Raw genomic sequence first — 24,978 nt, 5'->3', positions numbered from 1 at the left:
GGGCACACGGAAGAGCTGTCTTATGCATTATAGAACTATAGAACATTCAGTGACATGCCTGGCCTCTACCCAAAAGAAGCCAGTAGTATCCCTGCCTTAGTCAAGACAGTCATCTTAACAATCAGAAGTGTCTCCAGAGATTGCTAAATGTCTCCTGGGAGGCAAAAATGCCCCCTATTGAGAACTGTTGGGTTATATAATTTATATTAAGAGTTTCTCTCCCCATACCCTTAGTAGTACTGCTTATTACCTATTTTAAATCTTTGCATACTAAAAAAGGGGGTTGAGGTAGGGGCAATTGGCATACCCAGCAGTATATTGTGAATATATCCTTGTGTATAGTCTATAATGTGACTTATAACATGCCATTATCTGACTATACCAGGCTCATAGGAAATGCCAGTATATATTAGCAATTTCCTAGATTTTAGATACTGTTACTTTCTGAAAGGGAATATTGTTATTTTAGAAAAATGGGTGAGAAAGTTTGGGAATTTTTGTTCCAAGTTCTTAATTTATTTTACCTGTTTTTCCACAATTTCACCAGCAATATGCTTAGTATTTTATTTTTACTAGTGTAACAAACTAGACTCACTCTTAAATTGTCAGTAATATAGAAGGTAGTTATGTTCATTGTCCCAGCGTGGAATATTTTCTCTTCACAATGACTGAATAGTTCTTAATCTCCTGCCTTACGAATGAAACTCTATCTGAAGAACCCTTTTTTGTGTGTGACTTGATTCCCTCACCTCCTTGGAAACTTTGTGCTTCCCTTTGTCAGCAGTGAGCCCAAAGAGATCATTGAAAAGTCCAAAACCCCAAGCCGAAGAAACTCCCGAACTGAAGAGCCAACTGTGGCTGCCGAAAGTGTGGAAAATGGACATCGCAAGCGATCCTCTCGTCCTGCTTCAGCCTCCAGCTCTACTAAAGGTTAGCAGTGGGGTGTGGGTGCCATTGTGGGTCAAATAGAAGAATGGGGACTTTATCACCACAGCAGAGGACTTTGTCTTTCACCTTTGCTTCTATTACTTTGACTTCTGTTTGTTCTTCCTTAGTTCATTTACCTATGTGTTTTTGTGTGTGTACATAACAGCAAGCACTGTTGGGGTAAAAAAAAGAACATAACAGGGCAGATTGATTCATGAACAGCACTTCAGATAGGTCCTCTTCAGAGGTCCTCTTCAGATATGGCCCAGCCATCTTTCTGTGGTCAACTCTCTTTTCCACTCCTCTGCCCTCTACTTTCTCTCCTCTCAGCAGAGACTCTCACCTCTTCACAGAGAAAATAGAACTGCTTCAGCTCTTGCTACCAAGACATAAATCTACCAGGAGCCTCCTTTGTTCCTACCATAATACAGCAGCTGTCCCTCCTCAAGGCTAAGGCCAGTTCCTCCACTTTTGCCTCTTTGATCCTGTCTTCTCTGACCTTGTCAAGAACCTTATACTGCCAGTTTTCTCTCCTCTGTTGACTGATGTCGCCTTTTTGAATTCACGCTGTCCTTGGCTTCTCTGACCTAGAGCTCTTGACAGTTTTCTTTCTAACTCTGACTTTTCCTTCTCACCCTTTCTCTTCAACTCTTCTCTCCCTAACTGATCTCCCTCCTGCCCCCCTTTCTTAGTTACAACTTTTCACAGACAACTCATGAATTTGTATTTCTAGGACACACCTCTAGAAATCAGACAACTGCCATGTACAACCTTAAGAGGGCTTCAAATTCCATATGTCTGATTTCACCCACAATGTCAGGTGATTTGCCAGTGTTCCCCACTTCAGGGAATGGCACCACTGTCTGTCCATTGGGCATGTCCTTCTTGGCACCTCTCCCTCATCCTCACATCCCTCATATCCATCACAGAAAGCTGCTGATTTTCTCTCAGGTGGCCCAGATTCATCCACTTTGCTCCATCTTCATTGCTACTCTAGCTTAAAACCCTTCAGTGATTTACATTGTAATTAGGATTAAAGTCCAGAAGCACCAACGTGGACCACAAGGTTCTGTGTGGTCTGGCCCCTGACAGCTTCTCCCAGCCTCATCTGACTTCTCTCAGCAACTCAGACGTGCCACTCTCATCCGTTGTCACAAGCTTGTGTATATGTTACACTCATTGCAGGGAATGTTCTTTCCTCTTCCTTCTTCTCTTCTCCTCATGAACTGCCTACTCTTTCTACCTAGCTCCCTGGTCATTGCTATGAGAAATCGTAGCACCATGTTCTCCTTCATAACACCACAGTTGTAAGTTTATGTCTATTTATGTGATAGGTGATTAATCTATACGCTCTGCTAGGGCAGGAGGTATCTGGGTTTGCTCACCACTGTATCCTTGGTACCTAGTGTGGTGCCTCATGCAAAGAGGTATATAATCAGTAATTATTAATAACCATCTATTAAATATATATTAATTACTTATACATGCCAGGCCCTGGGGATGTAATAATGAAAAGACAGAGTCTCTGTCTTCATCATACCAATTACATGTCAGCCAGAAAGACTAATACAGTTAAATGCTATGATAGCAAAATTACATGGTACTGTAGGAGCATATAGCTGGGATGCTTCGCTCCTCTGCCAAGTCAGAGAAGGCTTTCTGGAGAAAATGATGTTTAAGCTGAGACCTGAAGAATGAGGAGGCATTATGCAGGCTATGCGAGTTGAATGAAATATTCTAGGCAAAAGGTACGGCATGTACAAAGGCCCAGATCTGAGGAAGGGTATGATACTTCATCTCCTCAGGAAATGTGCTGAGCTTGAGTACCTCATGTTAGGCAAGAGCTGGCTGGAATCCTGGCCAAGTGCCTGATATCAGCAGGGGTGCTAAGAAACAGTCAGGTACTATTGGGATGCCAGCCTGAAGATGAGGGCAGGTTCTGGTGCACCAACACCACACACTGACCTGAGAACTCAGATGTCATTGGCAGGTTGTGCTTCTGGGCAGGAATTTCACGAATCCTCACAAGAGCCTCTGGGAGTAGGCCATAGGTCTATAGATCACATATAGGTAAAGTAGAGGTGTAGAAGTTACCTTATCTCAGCCCATCAGAGAGGGAGGGGTCTTCTTTCCTTTCCAGGCATCCTCTATATACCACAGGCAGGGTCCTCTTAGGTAACCCCACTTTGATGCAGAAAAGGAACGAGCAACTTTCTTCATTCTCCCCGGGAATCATCTCTGAGGCAGATTTGTTTGGAAGGAAGCACTCCTTTCAGTATATTGAATACTAAATTTAGACCACCAAAGGGAAGATTCCTGGAGTTCTGTGGGAAAATCTGCTTCCCCTCAATTCTTTGTATTCTTTTGGCCCCTCACTTTCCCAAGGGATCAAGGTCTTCTAGGCTGTAGAATATGGTATGTAATTACCTTTAAAGCAGGAAACAAGAGGGGGGGAAAAAAGCAGGAAACAAGTGTTGGCCTTTAGAGATGTCACACACCAGATTTTTGGAAACTTCACCTGAGCCCAGACCCTCAAGATAATAAGGGTGTCATTTACAGTGCACCAGAAAGAATTAATCAAAGGAGCATCTGGGACAGTTAAGAAGAGATGCCCAAATTAGAGCCAGTCTGTAGAGAACTGCCAGCCAAGCAAAGATGGAAAGCTGGAACCTATTTTAGAAAAGGGTGGGGAATAATCTTGTACACTTAAACTGGACATTTTCCCAAGGCGGTGGTAGTCTTGTTGGAATGCCTGCCCCATTCCTGCTCTGAGGCTTAACAAGTGGCTTAGGAAAGGCCATAATGACTTGTAAGCTTTGTGATTTTGCATGGAGGGGTGCCAGGTAAGTGTCCCCTGAAAGGATGTCAGAGTTCTGGCCAAACCCCAGGAATCACAGTCATGTACAGATCTCCACATCAGCCTCAAGCCCTCAGGCTGTCATTTCTGAACTCTAGAGTAAGTTACCTTTTAAATCCAAAATGAGTGCTATAGCTGTTTTGATTTTTAAGTGTTAGAGCTCTCAGATCCAGATTAAAGAATAAATACAATTATTTGCTATGCAATATGCTATGTTGTATCCAAAACTCTGAACCAAAGTCATAAAATAACTTTTTGTGATCAATTTGAACTCATACCCAGGGAATGATCATAAAATATCAAGGTGGTTTCCAAAATCTGTGCAACTCAAATTTGGAGACATAGTAGTGGTGGGTACCTGAAACATCTTTCTGCAGCATCAGTACTTCTTAAAGTTTTGAGGGGAGAAAAAGGTTTGCCTTTTTGCATTCATGCAGTTTGGGTCATATATGTACAAACAAAATTGGAAATACTCTGTTTTTCATGAGCATCTTGAAAGCTGAGAAATATGAGCAGTTTATAATGAGAAATATTGGTACGTTTGTATTGTCAGAGAACCAGTGACATTAACTGTACTCCTGCTGTGAGAACAGAGTTTGCTTACGTCATGCTGGCCAAGACCTATTATACTGCCAGATTGGAGCAGGTGGGACAGATTATTTCTGGGCAAGTCCAGGGAGGCCCACATGGTTGATAGGTCACTTTCTAACCTGTTGTTTTGGTTTTGGTTGTTGGGTATCCCCCCACCCCACTTTTAATTATAGACACAAACATTGGCTCCCACAAGTCAGTGAGCTTCTTTTTAAATTGTACTTAATCAGGTGTGTTGTTACAAAAATGCAGATGAGTAGTTCTACTTCCTGACATGATGTGGTCCCTATTAACACAAATGATTTGTCTTGTTTCCCTTGTCATTCTTTATTTACTCTTCTGTTCACAATAGGTTTTATGTTAGATTTTCAACTGGGAAAAAAGATCAGTAGTTTAAAATGAAGTTCAATGCATAAGTTTGAAACAGGGAAAATACGCTAATATAAAGGAAATTCGGAGCAACCTATAATCAGCAGCAGCTGTGGGTGTCCCTGGAGTGCCTTAAGATGCCTCTGACAGCAAAGTGGGGTGATAGCCCTACTGTACCCACAGCCTGTGACTTGAGAAGCAACAATCTAAAAAAACATTCTTAAAATGGAAATGTTACTGTGGGAATATAAATGAGCATGATATGGGAGAAAACCCTGAACAATAACTGCCTGAAACTGCACTCCTGTAGCATCATCATTCAGAAACCAGCCATGAAATTTTTGAAAGGAGATTTCCAGAATTTTTTTTTTTTACAAAAAATAGAAATCTTGGCTAGGAGTAGTACAGTAAAAAACATAATGAAGTGAGCAAGGCCAGGTCGTCTTCTAAAACGCCTTGAAAGATAAAGGTAAACTCCACATAACAAGATATAACAGACCCTTTCACTGTAGTTTTGGCCATGTTTACTTATGGTCAAAATGAGGCAACCAGGAGGAGAAAATGCCCATATCAAATTATAAATGTAAATGTTCTCCAAGGATATATATGGATGACCATCTGAAAGACTGTTATTGACCCAGTTCTTTACCATATAGTTGGTTCAAAATATTAATATAAATGGTGTTACTATTAGTCTTCGAACTACTTTGTATCTGTGAAGACATTAATTTGTAAAGTCTTTGATGGTTTAAAAAATAGGATTTTTCAACAATATATGTAATTTTTATTTTGCTAGTATGGTATTGGTTATGGGGTCTTGGGAATGGGATTATGCACAGTCAGATAAGGTAGGCATCCTTTAGGAACAGACCTGATGTACACCCTGCATGTACCATCAGCCACTTCATTACTTCCCTAGAATTCCCTACCTTAAAGAGTTTACCTCTGGATTCTCTTACTGTGTTCAGTGGAGTAGTAAAAATGGTAATATTTTGGAGGAAGTATAAAATTGAACTACAAAAACAAAAGAACTCACCTTTTCAGACAGATTTATAAAGATGTCAAAAGTGACAGTGCCCTAGGACTCAGATTGCCTAGATTTATCCAGGGAAGGTGATAAGAGACTTCACAGTTTTTTTCCCTTCGCGGAAGTGTAAAAGTACCGCTTACACCAGCTTTCCCATCGCTAATGCTGGTATCGAAAAGATTATTTTTTTGCAGTTTCTAACATAAATCCCTTGTTTACTCGTGGTCCCACTCATTGATTGGTCACAGAAGCAGAGTCAGTCTGCCGGATCATTGGGTGCTGTGAAGCAGTGACAGATGGGAAAAAGCAAGGAAAGAGGAGGGGGAGGGAGAACCTGAGGTTGCTCCTCCACCCTCCCCCTTCTCACCTATTTTCCCAGCCACATAGGTGTTTTTCAGACACACCACTGGATACTTCATATCACAACAAAGGAGACGCTCCGTAATTAACAGATATCTTTCTAAGGATGAACGCTCAAGACACAACTCTGTAGGGGTGCCTGTGTGGCTCAGTTGGTTGAGTGTCCGACTCTTGGTCTCAGCTCAGATCTTGATCTCAGGGTTGTGAGTTCAGGCCTTACATTAGGCTCTGCACTGGGTGTGGAGCCTACTTTAAAAAAAAAAAAAAAGACAACTCTCTCTCTCTCTCTCTCTCTATATATATATATATATGTATTTTTTTTTAAGATTTTATTTATTTATTTGACAGAGAGACAGACAGCCAGTGAGAGAGGGGACACAAGCAGGGGGAGTGGGAGAGGAAGAAGCAGGCTCGCAGCAGAGCAGGGAGCCTGATGTGGGGCTCGATCCCATGACCCTGGGGTCACGCCCTCAGCCGAAGGCAGACGATGCTTAACGACTGAGCCACCCAGGGCCCCACAACTCTGTATATTTTTACTCAAATGATAACTTTCTACAGTGAAAAGGAAACTTGAGAGTTGGACAAGGGAGTTCAGCATAGGGAACTTTGGGGTGTGTAAGACTCTAGGTTATTTACATGGAATTAAAGAACACCATTATCCACATCCTGTCAGATTAACTGTCATCTGATTAGCAAAAGACTAAGGAGTAAATCAGACTGACTCCTCTACCACATGGCAGAAGCAGCATGACCTTCCAGCAAGAAGATACACATACTGAAATTTCCAACAGAAGCCCAAAAATATTGCACTGGTCACTTCTTGGAAAGTCATTGAGACCTTCTTAGCAATTACTTTGACTAATAGTAACATTTTCCCTTTTTGCATCTACATCTCAAGTTTGGGCTTTCAAAATATGATACAAAAGAGAAAAGAAAAATTGCTTAGAACACTGAACCTAACACACAGCATCAGAAAATTTAGCTTAGGGGCGCCTGAGTGGCACAGTGGTTAAGCGTCTGCCTTCGGCTCAGGGCGTGATCCCGGCGTTATGGGATCGAGCCCCACGTCAGGCTCCTCTGCTATGAGCCTGCTTCTTCCTCTCCCACTCCCCCTGCTTGTGTTCCCTCTCTCGCTGGCTGTCTCTATCTCTGTCGTATAAATAAATAAAATCTTTAAAAAAAAAAAAGAAAGAAAATTTAGCTTAGTTTTCAGAAACCAATAAAACTGATTCATCTTACATATTATTGTGTTAGATAGAAAATACTTTCTCCTTGATAGGAAGTAATTTTATTTTTTTTAAAGATTTTATTTATTTATTCGACAGAGATAGAGACAGCCAGCGAGAGAGGGAACACAAGCAGGGGGAGTGGGAGAGGAAGAAGCAGGCTTACAGCAGAGGAGCCTGATGTGGGGCTCGATCCCATAACGCCGGGATCACGCCCTGAGCCGAAGGCAGACGCTTAACCGCTTAACCGCTGTGCCACCCAGGCGCCCCGATAGGAAGTAATTTTAAAACATTGATTTCATTTTAAAACCAAAAGTTCTATGGAGCAGCATGAAGAATGAGAGTGAATTTTTAAGATCAATAGAAGATTTTTTTTTGAAAAGGATTTATTTGGCAGAGAGAGAGAATACAAACAGGGGGAGTGGTAGGCAGAGGGAGAGGGAAAAGCAGACTCCCCGCTGAGTAAGGAACCCCGACGCAAGACTCGATCCCAGGATGCTGGGATCATGACCCCATCCGGAAGCAGATGTTTAACCAACTAGCTAACCCAGGTGTCCCAAGATCAATAGAAGATTTTAAAGAAATGTTTACATTTGGAGAGCTTCAAGCATTCATTGTATCCTGCTGTAGAAGATTTTTATGACGAAGGTTTTCTTTTTTAAGGTTTATTTATTTTAGAGAGCACAGGGGGGGCAGAGGGAGAGAGAAACTCAAGCAGACCCCATGCCGAGCTCAGAGCCAGATGTGGGGCTCTATCTCAAGAACCTGAGATGACCTGAGCCGAAACCAGGAGTCGGACACTTAACTGACTACACCATCCAGGTGCCCCATGTGGAAACATGGTTTAAATATGGAATAAGATTGAGTTGATAGAAGACACTATGCTAATACAAGAGGAAGTGAAAGAATTAAAACACACTTGTTGCATTTATGCCACTGTTACTCTGCATATAAATCACTCAGTTCTCCACCTCTTCCATGAAGCCTGCAGACTCACCTGGGCTCAGAGCAGGCTGTGGCTTGCTCTGAATTGCTTCTGTGCCTGTATGTATCCACAGCCTTGATGTTCCTGGCTAGGCCACAGCAGACACTTGTTGACCATGGGTCACGGTCATGTTATTTAGAGACTTTGACTATAGTAAGGCAAAAAGAGTCGCTTACTGCAAAACAATGGCTTGACTCCAAAAGGGATCCAGAGGCCGTTTTTTTTTTTTTTTTTTCCCACTCTGGCACAATTTACTCACTTGCTTGTAGCAACACTCATTGATTTCTCACAAAAGTACTCTATCTGTCATTTCACTGGGTGATAAGAACTGGTGATGGAGGTTGTGGGGCTAATTGCCCAACTCAAGATGCTCTCCCTACCCTGCCACTTTTTCCAGCTGGGTATGTGTGCTTCATCTCCCACCACCTGTATCAGACTTCCCCAGTTGCCACTCCCTAGTATACAGAGCCAGGCCCTCTTCCCACAGAAGCCTGAGATCCTCTCCACACTGAGTGCTCCTTTTGAGGCTCTTAGATTTATGCAGAGTCCAGTAGGGCCCCACTGAGGCCACGCCTGCTTCTTGTGGACTGCGTAAACATTACTGCCACAAAGAGTTGTCTCAGCTGAGCATGTCCTTCCTTTCCCCCACAGACATAACCAGCGCGGTGCAATCCAAGCGAAGAAAATCCAAGTAAACAAGCTGGACGGCGACTTGATCCTTGTAAATGTGTGTGAATTTTACAAAAAGCAATTTTGAGCTGTGACTTTTTAAAATCCATTTCTGTACAGTTAGTCATTTTAATAATGTGGCCCTTTTCCTAGTCCCTGCAACCTGTTTCGTAAAGTGCAATGGGGAAAGCAGAGTTGCTGAACCCTTTTGGTGTTGCAAGATGAAGTTCAAGATTTCTAAAATGTTGCCATGTATTGAGAGGAGCTAATGCGATTATGTTATTAGTTTTCATATTTCCTAAGCAGCCTAGAGTACAGGGTGAGCATTTTTAGATCTTCTAATGATGTATTGTGCTGTGGAAGTTATGTGTGTGAATAGCAGTAGTGGGAGCAAAAGGAATCTTCTCATTTGGAAATGTTGTAAATAATTTTATTATATAGTGTTTTGGATGTATTTGTTGTAGAAATGGACCAGTAAATAAAGAGAATCTAAGGGTTTGTACAATGTGAAATACTGAATGTGTTAAATAAATGTCATTGTCCTAGAACATAAATGTATGTTATTGGTAAGGGATTATTGGGTGAGCACTCTCTTTCTTTGGACCATAAATGAATAGGAACAGCCTTCTTTGTAAATTAGAATCCCACCTTGTCCTTTCTATACCTGCTTTGAAGAAACTAGCCCTTTTCAGCACTATACCAGGCACTTTGATAAATGTTGGTCAAATTTGTTTTGGTTGCAAATAACAGAATAAACTTAGGATCAAAGACCACCCAGGATTTTCTAGGGACAGGAAGCCATCGGTAAACCAGATGCACTTGTCCTCCACCTCATACATCTGTTTCTCCATGCACAGAATTTTAACAGTCTCCTCCATTCAAGAGGTAAGCCCAGACTGACCAGCCAGATTCTTTGTAACAGCATCAAGAATCTACCCCACTTTTGGTCAGCTTTCCACCTTCAGTCCAATTCTATGGTTAGATCAGGCAGCTCCCACGTAAAAGTGGTCATTTTGTGTTACATTATATACTTCAAAGATGCCCACTACTTTCTACCCTTTGGGTGCCCTATTTCTCATCTGTATCAGGCTTGGGGCTGGTTTCTCATCAACGTGCCTAGGTTTTTCCCTTTCCTTGCTCAATTCCTACCTAAAAATTGTAGTCTCCAAACCTGCTGTTTCTGCCTCCACCCTACTCCCAACCTTCAGGAGACTCGCATGCTTGGGGCTCTCTCCTTGTCTTGGTCTGGGCCTCAGCCTTCTGCTCTATCTTCTATAGCCAGACATAGAGTCCATCCCTTCCCCTGCAGTGTCTTCTTGCCCTTGCCAGAACCTAATGCCTGAGACTAAAAGGATAAGTCAGTTACTCTGTCATGCTCTCATTCTCATCTCTGTGTCAACTGTCTTTATATATGTCTTGGGTTATAAGGATCCTCTAAAAGTAGTTATTTATGAATCAGAACAGACCCCACAGTTGTCTGGCTCTATTCCCAACAAGCTTATCTTCCGTCTTCTTTCCGTGTATGACACACAACCAGAACCAAAGCCAGCCTAATAATAATCCCTGTGCCAATACTGTGCTTGAGATTGCAAAGTGCTTCTCCTCTTCTACTTCAGCTCTACTCAGACAGAAAGCATAATGTGCTTTAAATAGATTTTTATTTGTTTTTCTTTATATTAATTTTTTTCTCCCATAGAGGAATAACATTAAAATCTAACAATCAGAATCCTGTTATACACATACACAGGCATGCCACATGACTGGATCGAGGTGGTTGTGGCCTTAAGTCTGTCAACATGTCACAACATGGTCAACCAGTCTTCTCATTTCAGCCAGTCTCAACACAAAACACCTAAGAGAGATGCACTCAACTTGTTGGTTCCATGTGGAACTAGGTGGCAGGGCAAAAGGGAAGATAAAAGAGGCTCTGGTGTGTCTGCATTCAGTCCCCTCACATAAAGCCACAAAGATCTGAGAAGGCATCCAAGAGCTCTAGTGGGGTCCTTGTTGCACCTAAGACATTATAGGTTAGAACAAATTGATCAGGGTTCCAGGTAGGGGTCGGGGAGCAGGCATACCCCAAAACAGCAGCAAACTGCATTCATACACATGAGGCACCCTGCTGGGGCCAAACTGGCAAAAGCTGGAAAGTGACAGCCAGCTTGAAGAGAGCACTCAGACGTGTTAGGGAATTACTGTAAGTTGCCCTTTGATGTCTTGGGTCTCTAGAAACAGGGGTCTCTCTGACATACTCAGTTTTGGCAAAGTGCTGGTAGTATTGACATTAATTAATACAAACTTCTCCATGGTCTCTGAAAACATCAGTCAAGATAGACTCTCTCACCCCCTCCTGTCTAAGGTTGCATAGGACTTTGTGAATTCAGGTTCCCTCATGTATTCAAGTTCTGTTTTAAAAAAAAGAAAATCCTGAAGCATGCTCAAGGTGAAAGGCACATACACAGTCAATACAGTATGACGAGGTCTGATGCTTCAGGAGTCAGACTAGCAGGAGACTGAGTAGTGTTGGTTCTTAGAAATCTATACACACTCAAATGCTACAGAATCTACAGGAAAGTACAAAAACACATGAGCCTTACAACCAGCTAGGTGGTAAGATTGCAGAGTTCTAGAACTACAGGAGCCTCCAAAAATATGTGTAAGGGAGGGGCCTTTTGAAATTTGAACCAAATGCCCTATAACTCCCTCTTCCCCCCTCCCACAGCCTATGCCCCAGCTGGCAGCAAAGGAGTAGGCAGGAAGAGCTGGAGGGAGTTTCAGCTCTCGGAAGTGCTGGAGACTCTAAACTGGCTGTGGAGTGACCACGGGGTAGCTGGAAGAATAAAAGCAACTAGGTTGTAACTGCAGGAGAACCTTGGCAAGAGGAGCAAGGTTGTCGACTACTGGGGCCCTCGTGGACTGGTGTAGGGACTTTGATCTGCCTTTACTATAGATTTGGTTTACTCCCTTGGATAGGAGACCCCAACAGGAACTTCCTCTGTCCCCATCCCAGCAACCACAGGGCTACCCCTTCCCTTATCCATAGACCCAACCTGAGGCTTGAGGCTATAGCATCAGGGAGGGCTGCTGCCTTTACCCTCATGGGATCGCTGTTTTCCAACCAAGCCTCAGCTTGGCGGTGAGGCCAAGAAACCTGGAATTGGAGTGAGGGGGAAGACCTATGTTAGTACGTAACAGGAAATCTTAAAAGTTTCAAGGAAGAAAGCACACACTAGAAAAGGACAGTTAGAGGAAAAGGGAAGCAACTCGGGATATCCCAAGAAGCTGTTGCTGGTGTCTGAGCCCAAAATTCACTTCCACCACAAGAAGGGCAACACTGTCTGCCTGTGTCCCCTCTTCCTCACCCAGGGATTTAGGTTCCCTCCTCCAGTTACTTACTGGCGGAAAGGGCAAGGGGAACCATAGGGCACCCATTTCTCCCCCTCAGACTGGAAAAGAAGAGCCTTGGGGGGAGGAAATGAGAGGCCCTGACCCTGGATAGGAACTATTTGGGGATTGGGCCAGTGGGGCTCCTGGCTTCCTACCCAGGAGTGTTTATTAGTCGTCCTAGGCAGAGTGTGAAATACAAGCCCAGAGGCAACATGAAGGCTGAGCCATCAGTCTTGGGATGGCTTCACCCCACAGCTTGTCCTCCTCAGCATCACTCTCCTGCATTCTTACTCTGGGGTGTGCAATTTCCCTGCCTAGAAGTCGTCTGGCCTGCATCTCTCCTAAACTAGTTCTAGCACCTTGGGCATGTGAACAGATGGCCAGGATGGCAGGGCCTTGCCCAGCCTCTACTCCTGGGGTGACATGTTGGGGGTAGGGCAACAAGGTACTAAGCCCTTCAGACTCAGGGATGTCCAGAGGGGTGGATTTCTGGAAGAGATTTGAAAGTAGGATTATAGGCAAGGGAAGTGGGGGCCGACTTCAGGCTCAAGCCCAAGAGGAGGGCTTGGCCTGTCTCAGCAAGCTGCTCAGTTCCCATGGTGCCCTGCTCCCTACAGCTTCTTAACCTGTATGTCCTCTCTACGTTTCCAGTAGGCTACCTCTTTCCCTCAGTTCCCTCCACCTTCTCCCTCTAACTCACATCTCACAGTCCTGTTCCACATACTTTACCTTTCCAGGCCGAAACAACTCCAAGAGGAGAGGGAAGGAGGAGACTAAAGGCAGAACCCTTTGGTCTCAGCTCCCACTCCCCCATCCATTTGGGAGGGAATTACTGGGAATGAATAAGGGAGCAGGAGTGAGTGTAGTGCCAAACATGATATAGGGTGAGGCTTGTAACGTGGGACCTGAAGGAGGGGAAGAGAGCTAGATGGAGTAGAAGAGACTAGTGGAAGAAGGAGTGAGCCAGAGGTACAGGACCGGAGGTCAATGATGAAGGGGAATGTCAAGGCAGAGATGGGGACAGGGACCCGAGAAGAAAGGAAAGATGGGAGTGTCAAGGGGGAAGGAAATGGAGGATTAGATGCCAGGCATGGGGTCGGAGGGTGAAGGACAGGAGGGAGTTCAGAGTCGGATCAGAGGATCAGAGGTGGAAAAATCGAGGTGGGGAGAGGGGCTAGCACCCCACCTCACTTAAGGAGGAGGGAGGTTGTAGTGTCCAACCCAGGTGGGCTGCAGGCGCTCCTCGAGCAACACACTGGCTGCGGCGGAGGGGCCCGACAGGGGTCGGAAGTCGGCGAGGGGTCTGTGGTTCGGCCAGAGGACCCTCAGTAGTTGAACTGGCGCTGGCACGGCTGGTAGACGAAGCTGCCCTGGTGCTTGGGCCGGCGCGAACGACTCTCGCGGGCGCGGTTCTGCCGCTGCACCACCTTGGCGCTCAGCGCGTGGCGCTCGGCCCGCTGCCGGGCTCGCTGCAGCCGCCGCGCCTGGCCGGCCTTCTCCAGCAGAGCGGCCCTCGCCGGCAGAGGGGCGGCGGCGTGGTGCAGGGCCCGGGGCTCCCGGCGGGCGGGCACCAACTCTCTGCGGGGACACAGCAGGCTCGGTCAGGGCAGGACACTCCGCCCACCCAGTCCCCGCGCTGTGTCTCTGCTCTTAGCAGGGCCCCCAGTGCCCTTCTAGTGGGTCCCAACCCTTCTTCCGAGCCAACCTGGAGATGCCTCCTCAGTTCTAACCCCTGTTGACAGGTAAACCGGCCTCCAGGGAAGGCTCGGCTCCCACCTCCAGTTCGCTTCTAACCTTCCGTGCCAGCCTTAACCCCACCCCTTCGGCACCCGGGCCTAGCCCCTCAGCCAAACCGGCTCCCAGCCTCGGAGCTCGGTCTCTCCCAGGCCCCGCCCGGGCCACGAAGCCCGGCCTCGCCCTCTTTAAAGCTCCTCCCCTTTACCCTCAGGCCCGCTCCCAGTATCGTCCCCGCCCCCTGCCACGAAGACACGCCTCTAAAGGCTCCACTCCTTCGGAGCGGGGCGGGCTCCTGGGCTCGCGTCCCAGTCTCTAGGTCTCCTGGCCACTCCCCGGACCGCTCACCCTTCGCTAAGGTCGCCGTCAGGCAGGGCAGCGTCGGGGTGTGGGGAAGGGGGCCCAGGCTCCAGCACTATGGTGCTGCCGGTGACGTAAACGGACATGCTGGGGTGCTCGATGAGGAGATCCTCCAGGGGGCTGCTCTGGAGGCGGGCGGGCCCGAGTCCGGGCCCCTCTGCAGTAAAACAGGCGGGAGGGGTAACAAACCAGCTCTCGTCCATCAAGGAGGGCGCGGGCGGGGGGCGGCCTGCTGGGGCAGGGGCGGCCCCGGGGCTGGGTGGAGCCGCGTAGCTGTCTACGAGGCGCGGGAGGGGGAGCCATGCGGGGGAGGGGGCGCAGCGGGGAGGGACACACACGCACACCGGACACAGTGGGGCGGGGAGAGAAAGGGCATCGTTAGTCAGACCCGCAGCCCCGCCCGCCGCGCCCACAGGGCACCCACGGGCCGGGAGTCTCGACCAGCTGCCCTAGGGCACGTGAGGTGTGGGCCCCAACGCTGCGCTGCCAGGAGATGGCCCCGGCTTTGCGTGGGATGGGGCCCTGTTACTCGGCCTTCAGTGTCACTGCCTCAGCCCCATCTGCCCAGTGGGCCGGGAGAACTCCCCAGTCCCCTAGCAGCTCCCTCCCCCTCCGCTGCTCTGCCGCCTGCCCTTTCACAGGTCCGGGAATCAGAATCCTGGCCCCCGACCCAGGCCTCACCCGGCAGGTCAATGATGAGCCAGCCGTCCACTTCATCCTCCTCGGAGACGAAGGCTCGGGGGCATTCGGGGTCCTCGGGGGTTGGGGGAGTACTGAAGAAGAGGCTGGTGAGACGCTGGAACATGGCCGAGGATGAAACGGCCTCAGGGGGGCGTCCTACGGCAGTGTAGAAACCTGGGAGGCGCAGAGAAGGAGTCAAAGCCCCCACTGACTTTAGTCTTCTACCCTCCTCCCCCCACTCCCTCCCGGCTGGGGATCCCACCCCCAGCCCCCAGAGCGTAGTAGGAGTACAACAGGGATGTGTGGGGAAGCTCTACGGCGGCGTGTGCACGTTCGGGTAAGTCCGTCTGCTTTTAGGCTTTTCCTATTGTCTGTGTGACCTTAAGAAGTTATTCAACTTCTCTGTGCTTTAGTTTTCTCACCTGTCAGATGCCAGTGATAAAATACCTTCCTCTGGGCCCTTATCAGAATTACATGAGCTAATAATGGTATCCTCCTCTGGGCTCTAATAAGAATTAAATGAACCAAACACAAAGTGCTTAAAGCCATACTCGACGCAGAGTAAGCATTCGATAAACTAATCAACGAGTTATTATTAATATTATCGCATGCTCTAGGGACATGGAAGGAGTGATATATATGACTAGACTCTACCAGGAAAGGTCTCCAGAGGGTTGGACATCCAAGCTGGACCTTGAAGTTCTCCAAGCAAGGAAGAAACTGTCCAATATTGTGATTACTTATTACCATCATCATAATATAGCTAACATTCCTGTGCTAGGTAGTGTACTGAGCACTTTACCTGTATCACCACAGGTACTTCTCACAACAACTCTAGGAAGTGGGTCTAATTATTATCCCTCTTTTACAGGTAAAGAAACTGAGGCTCACGGAAGTAAGGTAACTTGCACAAAGTTTCACAGCTAATAAGACACAGTGGTTGGATTTAAACCCATGCAGTCAGATTCCAGAGGCAGCACCATAATCACTATACTCCATTGCCTTTGCTGGATTAGACATTAGTTTAGATTAGGCATTTTTAACTTGGTGGTCAAGGTATTTTTCTGGGAAGAAGTTTTCATCATGATTTCCTAACATCACTCCTTGACCCCAAAGATTAAGAACCACTACTTGAGCCTGTGTGGCTTGAAAAGTGCTAGCTGGCAGAAATCCCACAGAACCGCTACCGTGTGATTGCACAGCTCTCATTTGGATCTGTCAGACAAGGTTCTAAGATCCTATTCCCTTGCCCCCCCCCCCACCCATACCTAAGTTCCTGCTCAAGGGCAGCATTCCTGGCTAGGAGGAAGATCAGATTGCCTGGCCCCAGAGAAACAGCAGGTCAGTGAGAGGTGATGATGAAGGGAGGGCCTATCAGAACCCAGAAGCCCTTCAGGATGAGCGCTGAGGGTTGGACCAGGACCCAACCCCTCAAATCAGTCCTTCCCTGGATGAAAATGAGAAAGGAGACCCCCTGCTCCAGGAATGGAGACAACAAGGAGGTGGCTACGGATCTGCCCTTCTCCCCACTTCAGCCTGCCTTAGGACTAGGCCTGGCTAGGGGTCCCCTGGATGTCCCAAAACTTGAGTCTCCCCATCTGTCTCCTGAAGATGGTCAACCATTTTGCTACTGAGACACTTGTCACCTTCCTCTAGGGATGATTCCACACTTTCTATAGAACTCCCTGGGGGGATGTCTACTTTTCCATTCCCTGGAGGCTTTCTACACTTATTGCTAACCCACCTAAGGTAGTTTTTTAAAGATTTTATTTATTTATTTGTCAGAGAGAGAGAGAGCACAAGCAAGGGGAGCGGCAGGCAGAGGAAGAAGCAGGTTCCCCTCTGAGCAAGGAGCCCAATGCAGGACTCGATCCCAGAGCCCTGGGATCACAACCTGAGCCAAAGGCAGATGCTTAAATGACTGAGCCACCCAGGTGTCCCCTACCTGAGGTATTTTTATGCTTGTTGCTACCTCTCCCATTCCCCGGGTATGTCTTCACACTTGTCACCAGAATCATCCAACCTCTATAAACTGAGAGTATTTCCACATTTGCAGACCCATGGTGGGCTCCAGAAGAAAGTGTTCCCCAGGTGCTGGCTTCTCTGGTGGGAGACCTACAGAGATTATAAAAGGCTGGGCACCCCCAACTAGTGTCTGCCCAGCACAAACCACGCATCCCAACCCATCTGTTAGCCATAGGGAGTTAGTGACTCAGTTACCAAAAATCCAGAAAGTTTGGCCCCTCCTGAAGGAAGGGAAGATTGGAGCCTTGATGAGGCACACCCTCCTTACAACGAGCTACTACTTCCGGGAGAAGATGAAAGGGAAGTTAAGGGCTGTTGCAGGCCCATCATATACACCTGGCCCATTTTACAAACTGAGAATCCCAGGAAATAAGTCTGTCCAAAGGTATGGAGCTAAATGGTGGCCAGGCAAATCTAGCCCCAGGTCACAGAACATCCAGTCCAGAGTATACACAGGAAAGCCTCGGCAAACAAACCCAAAAATGTAATGATGCAGGAGAAATAGGAAGGTCAGAGAGGAGTCAGAACTTATGGAGTCACTCCTCACCTCAGAACCCCTCTGTCCAGCTGTAAAAAGGGCTTGGAGTTCCTGACACCAAGATTCACCATGCATTTACCAGAGCACCCGCTGTGTAGCAGAACCTGCTGTGGGTCTCCTCTAATTACACACAGATCAAGGTAAAGGCTGCCTGGTGGGGGGAAGCTCCCTGCCTGGAGTCACACAGCAATTAAGTGACAGAGCCAAGAGTGACAGCGGCACCAGCCTGCCAGTGCCCGCCCCCTCTCATGACCGCTGGGGGAACCTCCCGGATTTTCTTTCCCATCTTTGCCAGCTTCCTGATTCTCACATTCCCAGCCCTGCTCCAGGGAGAACCATTCCCTTTAATAACTACAGCAGCTGTGCCCAGAATAGCACTTGAGCTCCAAGCCATCTCTACCCCACCCCATCCTTTAGCAAAGCCGACTGGGATGGGACTCTTGGCCCAGTCTCTGGGCCCATCCACTCAGAAAGCCAGAGGCTCTCCTCCTACTCCTTTCTCCTGCCCCTCTCTGTGAGCAGAGAGAGGGGCAGCATGGGCCTCATCATCACCAGCACTAGGCCAGGTCATGTCCTTCTTAGCTGACAATGCTAGGGGCTGGGAAGGTAAGAAAGGGCCAAAGAGAGGGAACTCTCACCCTCCATCCCACCCCAGCATCAGCCCTGGAGACACCCTGATGCAGCCAGTGACTCACCTTTTTGTGGTCAAAGAAGCTGGGAAGCAGCGATTTTATTGGGCTCTGGGACTCCAATGTACAGAGTGAGGGTCAACGCCACAAAAGGGGACCCCGTCTCCAGAGACCTCCTGGAAAAAGGTCCAGGAATGAGGGAACCTAAGAGCCCCATCAAATTTGGATGGTACTCAGCCTAAAGTAGAGTCCAGGGTTAGGAGGATGTGTAACTTGTTACTTGTATTGAGTTCCTACCAGGCATGCTGTGGCTAATGCATCTGTCATTCACTCAATAGGCATGACTCGAATTGGCTTCATGACCTCCGGTAAGCAACTTCTTCTCTCTGGGCCTCGGTTTCCCCTTCCATGAAATGGAGTCTAAGACCCCTTGTTTGGGGGCTGGGAGTGACATCGGCTAAAGCGCGGCACACAACAGCGATTAGGAAAACGTTACGGTAGTCCCAGGGGTGCAGAGCTTGGAGCTGGAGAGAGGGTATTCCACCATCTGGCGCCGCCCCAACGACCTAGGGCTGGAGCTCAGGGCTGCCCCTGAACTCCTGAGGACCACCCCCCCCCCCCAGCCTAGACCCAGCAGCGCCGCCCGAACCCAAGGAGAAAGTAGGGTATCAGAGGCCTGACCCCAACGCCTGGGTTAGTCTAGGAAACCGCCGAGGCCCCTCCGGTCCTGCTGCCTTTCTGCGCCGCTCATGCGTGGGCCCAGCCCCGACCCAGCGCCTACTGGGTCACGGGAGGACAGGCGACCCGAGCCGGGGGGCGGTGCCGGCCTTGGTGACGTCTCAATGTCATATGCAAATAGGGAGGCGTCACGGCCTACCGGCGTGCGGCAGCCAATCGGGAGATGGGAACGCAGCCCGGCGGCCGCGGGCGGAAACAAAGACCCGGGAGCAGGGACCGCGGGGCGTGTCTCCGGACGCAGGACCCCTTGGGCCGAAGCCGGTCGGGACTCACCTGGGGGAGGAGGAGGTGCAGCGGGCGGGGTGGCTCTGAGGTAGTTGTGCTGCGGAGCCTCCCGGCGTCGGCGCTGATCACAGGCCGGGCTGCATGGCGGGGGCTGGACTGGGAGGCGGCGGGGCTCCGGCTCGGCAGCTCGCAGCTGCTGCGCTCGCCCGCAGGGCTTTGAGACTGTGCGGCCGCTGCTGGGCTCACGGCACAAATTGGAACGTTCAAACAGCTGATTGTGACGTCACAAAGGGGCCCGCCCGCCTCGCGTCACCGGCCGGCGGTGCGGTGGCCAATCCCAGGCTGCGGATACCCCCTCCCCACCCCCTCCACGATTCGCCGGCTAGTGGCTCCTGCCCGCGAGCCCGACTCCGAGCCTCGGGGGGCCTCCCGGGGAGGCCACTGCTGGGAGCTTCGACTCCTTGCCGCAGGGCAACCCACAGACCTCTTAATGAGGAGGGTCCCCAGTCCCTACGAGATCTCCATCTTCCTGCGTTCGCTACATACATGCCAGCGCCCTCACCCATCCCGCTGTCCCCCGTATCCTTTCACTGGCATCCTCTAGCCTTGTCCCCCAATCTGTACCCTTTTGTCAACTCCACACCACGTCCGTGCACCTCCATTCTCCCCACCAACCTTCTCTCTGCTCTCCCTCCCTCTTCTGTCTCAGCTCCTCACCCCTACACATTCTCTGCTTTCCCACTCTGTTTTTCCTCAGCTGGGCACGCTTGAGACGTGGAAGACATCCCCTTCCCTGGTTCCGAGGGAGCACCCGGGAGTGTAGAGGAATTGGCGCGGCTGACGGGAAATTTTGCGGAGTGGGACTCGGAGTGGAATTGCCCTGGGCTGAATAGCTCATCTAGAGACGGCTCTGTACTGGGGCTTTTACACTTTATTTAAACCATATTGCTACCAGGGCTGGACAGAAAAGTGACAAAACAAGGATTATTTGTCCCGATTTACACACGGGGAAAAGGCTCACACATCTCACTGTCAGTATGTGGATTCATTTTCAATAATGCAATCAACAAACACTGAGTACCTTCTCCTGCCGCTGCCAGACCACTAGCTGCCGTTTACTGAACACTGAGTGCCAGGCACTGTGCTATAGCACTTTATATGTGTTTTGATCTCCACAACCACCCCAAAAGTTATTATCCCCATTTTCAGTTGAGGACACAGACTCAGAGAGCCTAACTGACTTCCTACAGGCTGCAAAACTATAATAAATAGCAGTGCCAGGATCTGAACCCATAGTTCCTGGCCCCAACCCCCTTCACTCTCTACGTGCATCTAACCCCCAGACTGCCTCAACCTCTCCAGGGAAACCTAGGCCCAGTCCTGACTGCCCCAAACTTGCTGTGTGGACTCAAGCAAGTCATCCTACCTCTGTGGGCCTCAACTTCCTTTTCTGTCAAATTTAACATATCCAACCTTCTAGAGATTCTTTCAAACTCTCAACCCTCAGGATTCTGCCAATCCCATATTCTAGACACCCCCCCCCCCATCTCTCCCAATGCCCTGGGAAATACCTGAGGAGAGACCACAAACACACGTCCTCCCAATCTCCAGGGCGAGAGATTCTGGGTCCTCTCTCAGTAGAGCAGTAGGGGTTGGGTTGGGGGTGGGTCTGAGAGCTGCCCCTCTGGCCCAATAGGGAGTCAGGGAGTGAGCTAGGCGGAAGCTTCATGCTCTACTGATAAAATCCTGTCCCAGCCTAGTCTGAAACGCCAGAGGGACTTCTCAGCCCTAGCAACTAGGAGAAGGAGCCAGGAGATAATACCCAGGGGCTTGGGGGGTGGGAGGGGGAGAGCAGTGTTTTGGTTCTTGGAGTGATGTCCCCAAAGTGTCTTCCTTCTGTGCAACCCTGAGCCTCTGCTTTTTACCTCTACTTCCTGCTAACTTCATATCCTCTCTTGACCTCCTTGCTGACTTAAACTAAATAATCCGTAACACGCCTCTCCCATCACACAGTTTGCCTGTTCTGAAAACTCCTGTGGCTCCCAAAGTATCACAGTCCTTAACACAACATTTGTGGCCTTTCATGAATCAGCCCCAGCCCTCTCCAGCTTTCTCCCCACTTCTCCTACCTGCAGCTTGTGCTAAGGTCATGTTCCTCACTGTCTCTTCAGCCCTCTCCCACGGCCTGGAATGCCCTCTTCAGGTCTTCCTGAATTCATATATTTTCTGCTTTCAGGACTCTACTCACCCCTTCTTCCTCTAGGCAGGCTTCTCCACCCATATGTCCAGAGCTACTTTGTTGGACAGTGATTTATTTGTTCGATAAACAAGCAGTGGTGATGACTCTGTGTGTGTGTGTGTGTGTGTGTGTGTGTGTGTGTGTGTGTTCCCAAATGGATGGTTAGCATCCCAAGGGCATAATCTCTGTCCATATACTACCCCCACCCACCTGGACCTTCTACCCTGGTATAGGAAGCATTCTGCTGGGCACAGGCTTTTGGTTCCCCAAGCCCAGGGAAGGGGCTCCTGGCATATACTCTGATATCCTAAATGAGCTGGATCCTGCTCCTAGCCTTAGCTGACCCCCATGTACAGGCTGTTAGGGCAGTTCCCAGTCTTCCATGTCTCTGTAGAGTCAGAGGGACCTATGGAAGTAGGGGGCTTTAGCCCAGTGGAGTCCTCTTCTGGAACCCCAGGACCCATCACTCTCCCTGCAGATTTATTATCAGGGCCGGAGGACACCTCAGATCTTAATTCATCCAAACTGCTCATCTTATAGTGGGGAAACTGAGGCATGGAGAGGTCAAGGCACCTGCTTAGAATTATAGAGCAGCAGAGCCATCTACTGACCCTGGTGTGGGGGGGCGGGGCGGTGGGGAGCTTAGTATTCTGGGACCCTGGTCTGGGCCTGAGGACCATAAAAAGAGGCAGGAGGCACCATGCTAGGGGTAATCCTGGAGGCTCATTTCCAATTAGAAAGTGCCACTACTGGATAGACACGGACATCTACACGTACACACGAGGGCATCCATGTACAAACATACACACATATGCACATGAGCTCACACCCATGGAGTTAACAGATGCCCATGCCCATCCAATCCCTGCTCAGATATAAGCACCTGCCCAATTTTATGGGCTCCAGGATTGGAGGTCAAGAGGCCACCCTTCTATTCCTGTCTGGGCCTGTAGCTTGCCCTCACCAAACCCTGGGGGCTCCCCAATGGCTTGGGGGCCCCCACTTCAAAGGGATGAGATGTGTCAGCCTGGGTGTGTCCTTCACGAGACTGTGTGTGTGCTTGAAGGTATGAGTCCTCTGGAGACCCGCCTCACCTTTGGTCCTCCCCCTTTCGCCTCTCAGGTAGAGGGCAAGGCTGAGGCAAAGACCAGTGGGTAGCTTGGAACCTGAGTCAAAACCCAGAGCCCTGATGGCTCTAGAAACAGAGCCTTCCCCTGTCCCCCACTTGCCCCAGAACTACAGGTAGATGAAAATATTAATTATGATAGGGGTTTCTATGTGCCAGGTACTGTTCAAAGTCCTTACCTGTGTTGGTAATTAACTTAATCTTCACAACAACCCTCTCGCGGAGATATTATTATTCTTTCCATTTTACTGGTGAAGAAACTGAGACAGATGAGAAAAAATTTAATTGGTAAAGCCAGCTAGGGCAGACATAATCCCCCAATTCCCCACCAACAAACTGGCCTATACCTTAACCAGGGGCCATACCCCCAGAATTTCTATTCAGAAAGGTTTGTTGTTCAACTCAGAGGTGTTTAAATTGAAGGTTGGGGTGTGTGCGTATGTGTGTGTGTGTAAAGACCATGAAAAAGACCTTGGTTGGATTGTCAGTAAATCTGAATTTCAATCCTGATTCTATCCTGGGCTCCCTGCCTGGCGCCCTGGCTAAGTCAGTTTTCCCATCTGCCAAGTGGCTGACTCCATGCTTCCTAAACAGTACGTCCAGTCCCGTCCAGTCCCGTCCAGTCCCATCCGTCAGGCAGCCATTTGTGTTTGTTTGTCCTCCCTGGAGAGGGGATGGTCAGGAAGGATTCATTTCAGGAAGAGGAGGCAGGTGATAGGAAGTGAAATACCCAGCTTAGTTTTACCCCACCAGCCCAAGGTGTGAGGATGGGATGGTGACTTTGGGGTTCCATGGGTATGTTTGAGTGTGGACAAGTACCCAAGTGAGCTGCTCAGGTGTGAATGCCCTGCATGAATTCCCACATTTGGAACTTTTGAAGGGAAATGGTTGCATCCCTCCAACTTTGAGGCTGGGAAGGTGAAAGTAGACAGTGGCGTTCCCTCCTGCTGAAGCGGCCTCTCTTCTAGAAGCAGATAGGCCCCCTGCAGCTCAGACCACCTCCCTTTTCTGCTCACAACTCTTCCTTGGCTCCCTACCATCTGGACCAAGGCGTGCTCTCATGGTACCCGGTACACATCATAAACATTCAGTAAGTACTGACTGGAGGGATGAGTGCAGCTGCCCTCACCCACTCATTTACCCTTCTCTGTCAACACACACACACACACACACACACACACACACACTATGCAAATGACCACACTCCAAACCACCACCAGCCTTCCTGCTTCCAGGATTTCACTCTTACAGTTTCCTTGACTTAGGAAGCCCTCCCGCTCCCCCACCTAATCTCCTTGTGCCCAGACCCTCTGTATCCTTTGGGATTAATGTAATTAGGAGCTTATATTTATTGAACACTTACTGTGTGCCTGTAACTCTCCAAGATGGAGACTGTTGGTATCCCCATTTTCCAGATGAGGAAATTGAGGCTCAGACTCCTGAGGCACAAGATCATGTTTCTGTATATACAACTGTGTCTAGAAATATTGTATGTACATATGTGTACACACAATAATAAATAGCATAAAAATTATAAGGCCTATGTGAGAAAAGTAGACAACACTTTTTTCCTAACATAAAGTCATTTTCTCGAGTAGCAAACATTCCCGTGTTGGCCTTGAAGGAGCAAACCAGCATGTTGTGGAGATGGCCACATGATAAGGACCCAAGAGGGGCCTCCAGAAGCTGAGAGGGGCCCCCGGATAACAGAGAGCAAGAAAATGGGGGGTCTCAATAATACAGGCTGCAGGAAAGTGAATTCTGCTAACAAGCTGAGGGAGCCTGGAAGCCAAGCTTCACCTGCTTGAGTCTTCAGATGAGGACGCGGCAGGTCAGCACCTTCATTTCCCCTTGCGGGTCCTGGAGCAGAGAGTCCAGATGAGCTGTGCCTGGATTTCTGACTTATAGAACTGTAGGTAATAAATGGGTGTTGTCTTGAGCCCCTATGTTTGTGGAACTTTGTAACACAACTATAGAAGACTTTTACAGGTGTTGAAAAGTTTTTTGCATGAAAATTAAGAGGTAGCTTCAGTTACTAATCATACTCTAGTACATTTTGTTTTGGTGCAAATATTTTTGTGAAACTCATAATAGTGTTATAAATGGGGGAAGTTTGTTTATTTATTTATTTATTTATTTATTTATTTATTTATTTATTTGATAGAGAGAGCAAGCACAAGCAGGGGGAGCAGCAGAGGGGGATGGAGAAGCAGGCTCCCCACTGAGCAGGGAGCTGAACCTAGAGCTTGATCCCAGGACCCCAGGATCATGACCTGAGCCAAAGG

General features: G+C 48.5%; 2 protein-coding genes and 1 long non-coding RNA gene across 8 annotated transcripts in view; 2 read left to right on the top strand and 1 right to left on the bottom strand.

Moving 5' to 3' along the window:
* Positions 1-9,554, top strand: part of NCOA6 (nuclear receptor coactivator 6) — a 97,523-nt gene extending 87,969 nt beyond the window's left edge. For 5 of the 6 annotated variants that reach the window (XM_040638211.1, XM_040638210.1, XM_040638212.1 and 2 more), the window contains 2 exons: positions 782-930; positions 8,994-9,554. In XM_040638211.1, the coding sequence (XP_040494145.1) occupies positions 782-930; positions 8,994-9,037 (193 nt within the window). In that variant the 3' untranslated portion in view covers positions 9,038-9,554. The remainder of the gene's footprint in view (positions 1-781; positions 931-8,993) is intronic. The other variant, XM_040638209.1, reaches the window with a different exon arrangement.
* A 1,096-nt stretch (positions 9,555-10,650) lies between these two features.
* TP53INP2 (tumor protein p53 inducible nuclear protein 2) lies at positions 10,651-19,548 on the bottom strand. Its single transcript, XM_040638206.1, has 4 exons — positions 19,377-19,548; positions 15,174-15,347; positions 14,481-14,769; positions 10,651-13,976 (listed from the first exon to the last, which is right to left on the bottom strand). Exons 2-4 carry the CDS (start codon positions 15,295-15,297, stop codon positions 13,724-13,726), a joined length of 666 nt encoding a protein of 221 aa, XP_040494140.1. The 5' UTR covers positions 15,298-15,347; positions 19,377-19,548; the 3' UTR covers positions 10,651-13,723.
* Positions 15,307-24,523, top strand: LOC121104601. The gene is made up of 4 exons (XR_005836931.1): positions 15,307-15,510; positions 16,045-16,073; positions 18,704-18,733; positions 24,292-24,523. It is a non-coding gene; the product is annotated as an uncharacterized LOC121104601 (long non-coding RNA).
* The last annotated feature ends 455 nt before the right edge of the window (positions 24,524-24,978 follow it).

Source organism: Ursus maritimus, unplaced genomic scaffold (assembly GCF_017311325.1).
Source record: "Ursus maritimus isolate PB19 unplaced genomic scaffold, ASM1731132v1 scaffold_22, whole genome shotgun sequence".
In the NCBI taxonomy this organism is placed as follows: domain Eukaryota; kingdom Metazoa; phylum Chordata; class Mammalia; order Carnivora; family Ursidae; genus Ursus; species Ursus maritimus.
Note: the sequence above shows the minus strand (reverse complement) of the source record. Positions and strands in the feature narration are given on the sequence as shown.

Coding starts and splice junctions, on each gene's coding strand:
- TP53INP2 (XM_040638206.1), bottom strand. CDS start 15,297: ATGTTCCAGCGTCTCACCAGCCTCTTCTTCAGTACTCCCCCAACCCCC. Junction 14,770..15,173: donor GCTCATCATTGACCTGCCGG/GTGAGGCCTGGG, acceptor CGCGCCTCGTAG/ACAGCTACGCGGCTCCACCC. Junction 13,977..14,480: donor GACGGCGACCTTAGCGAAGG/GTGAGCGGTCCG, acceptor GTGTCCCCGCAG/AGAGTTGGTGCCCGCCCGCC.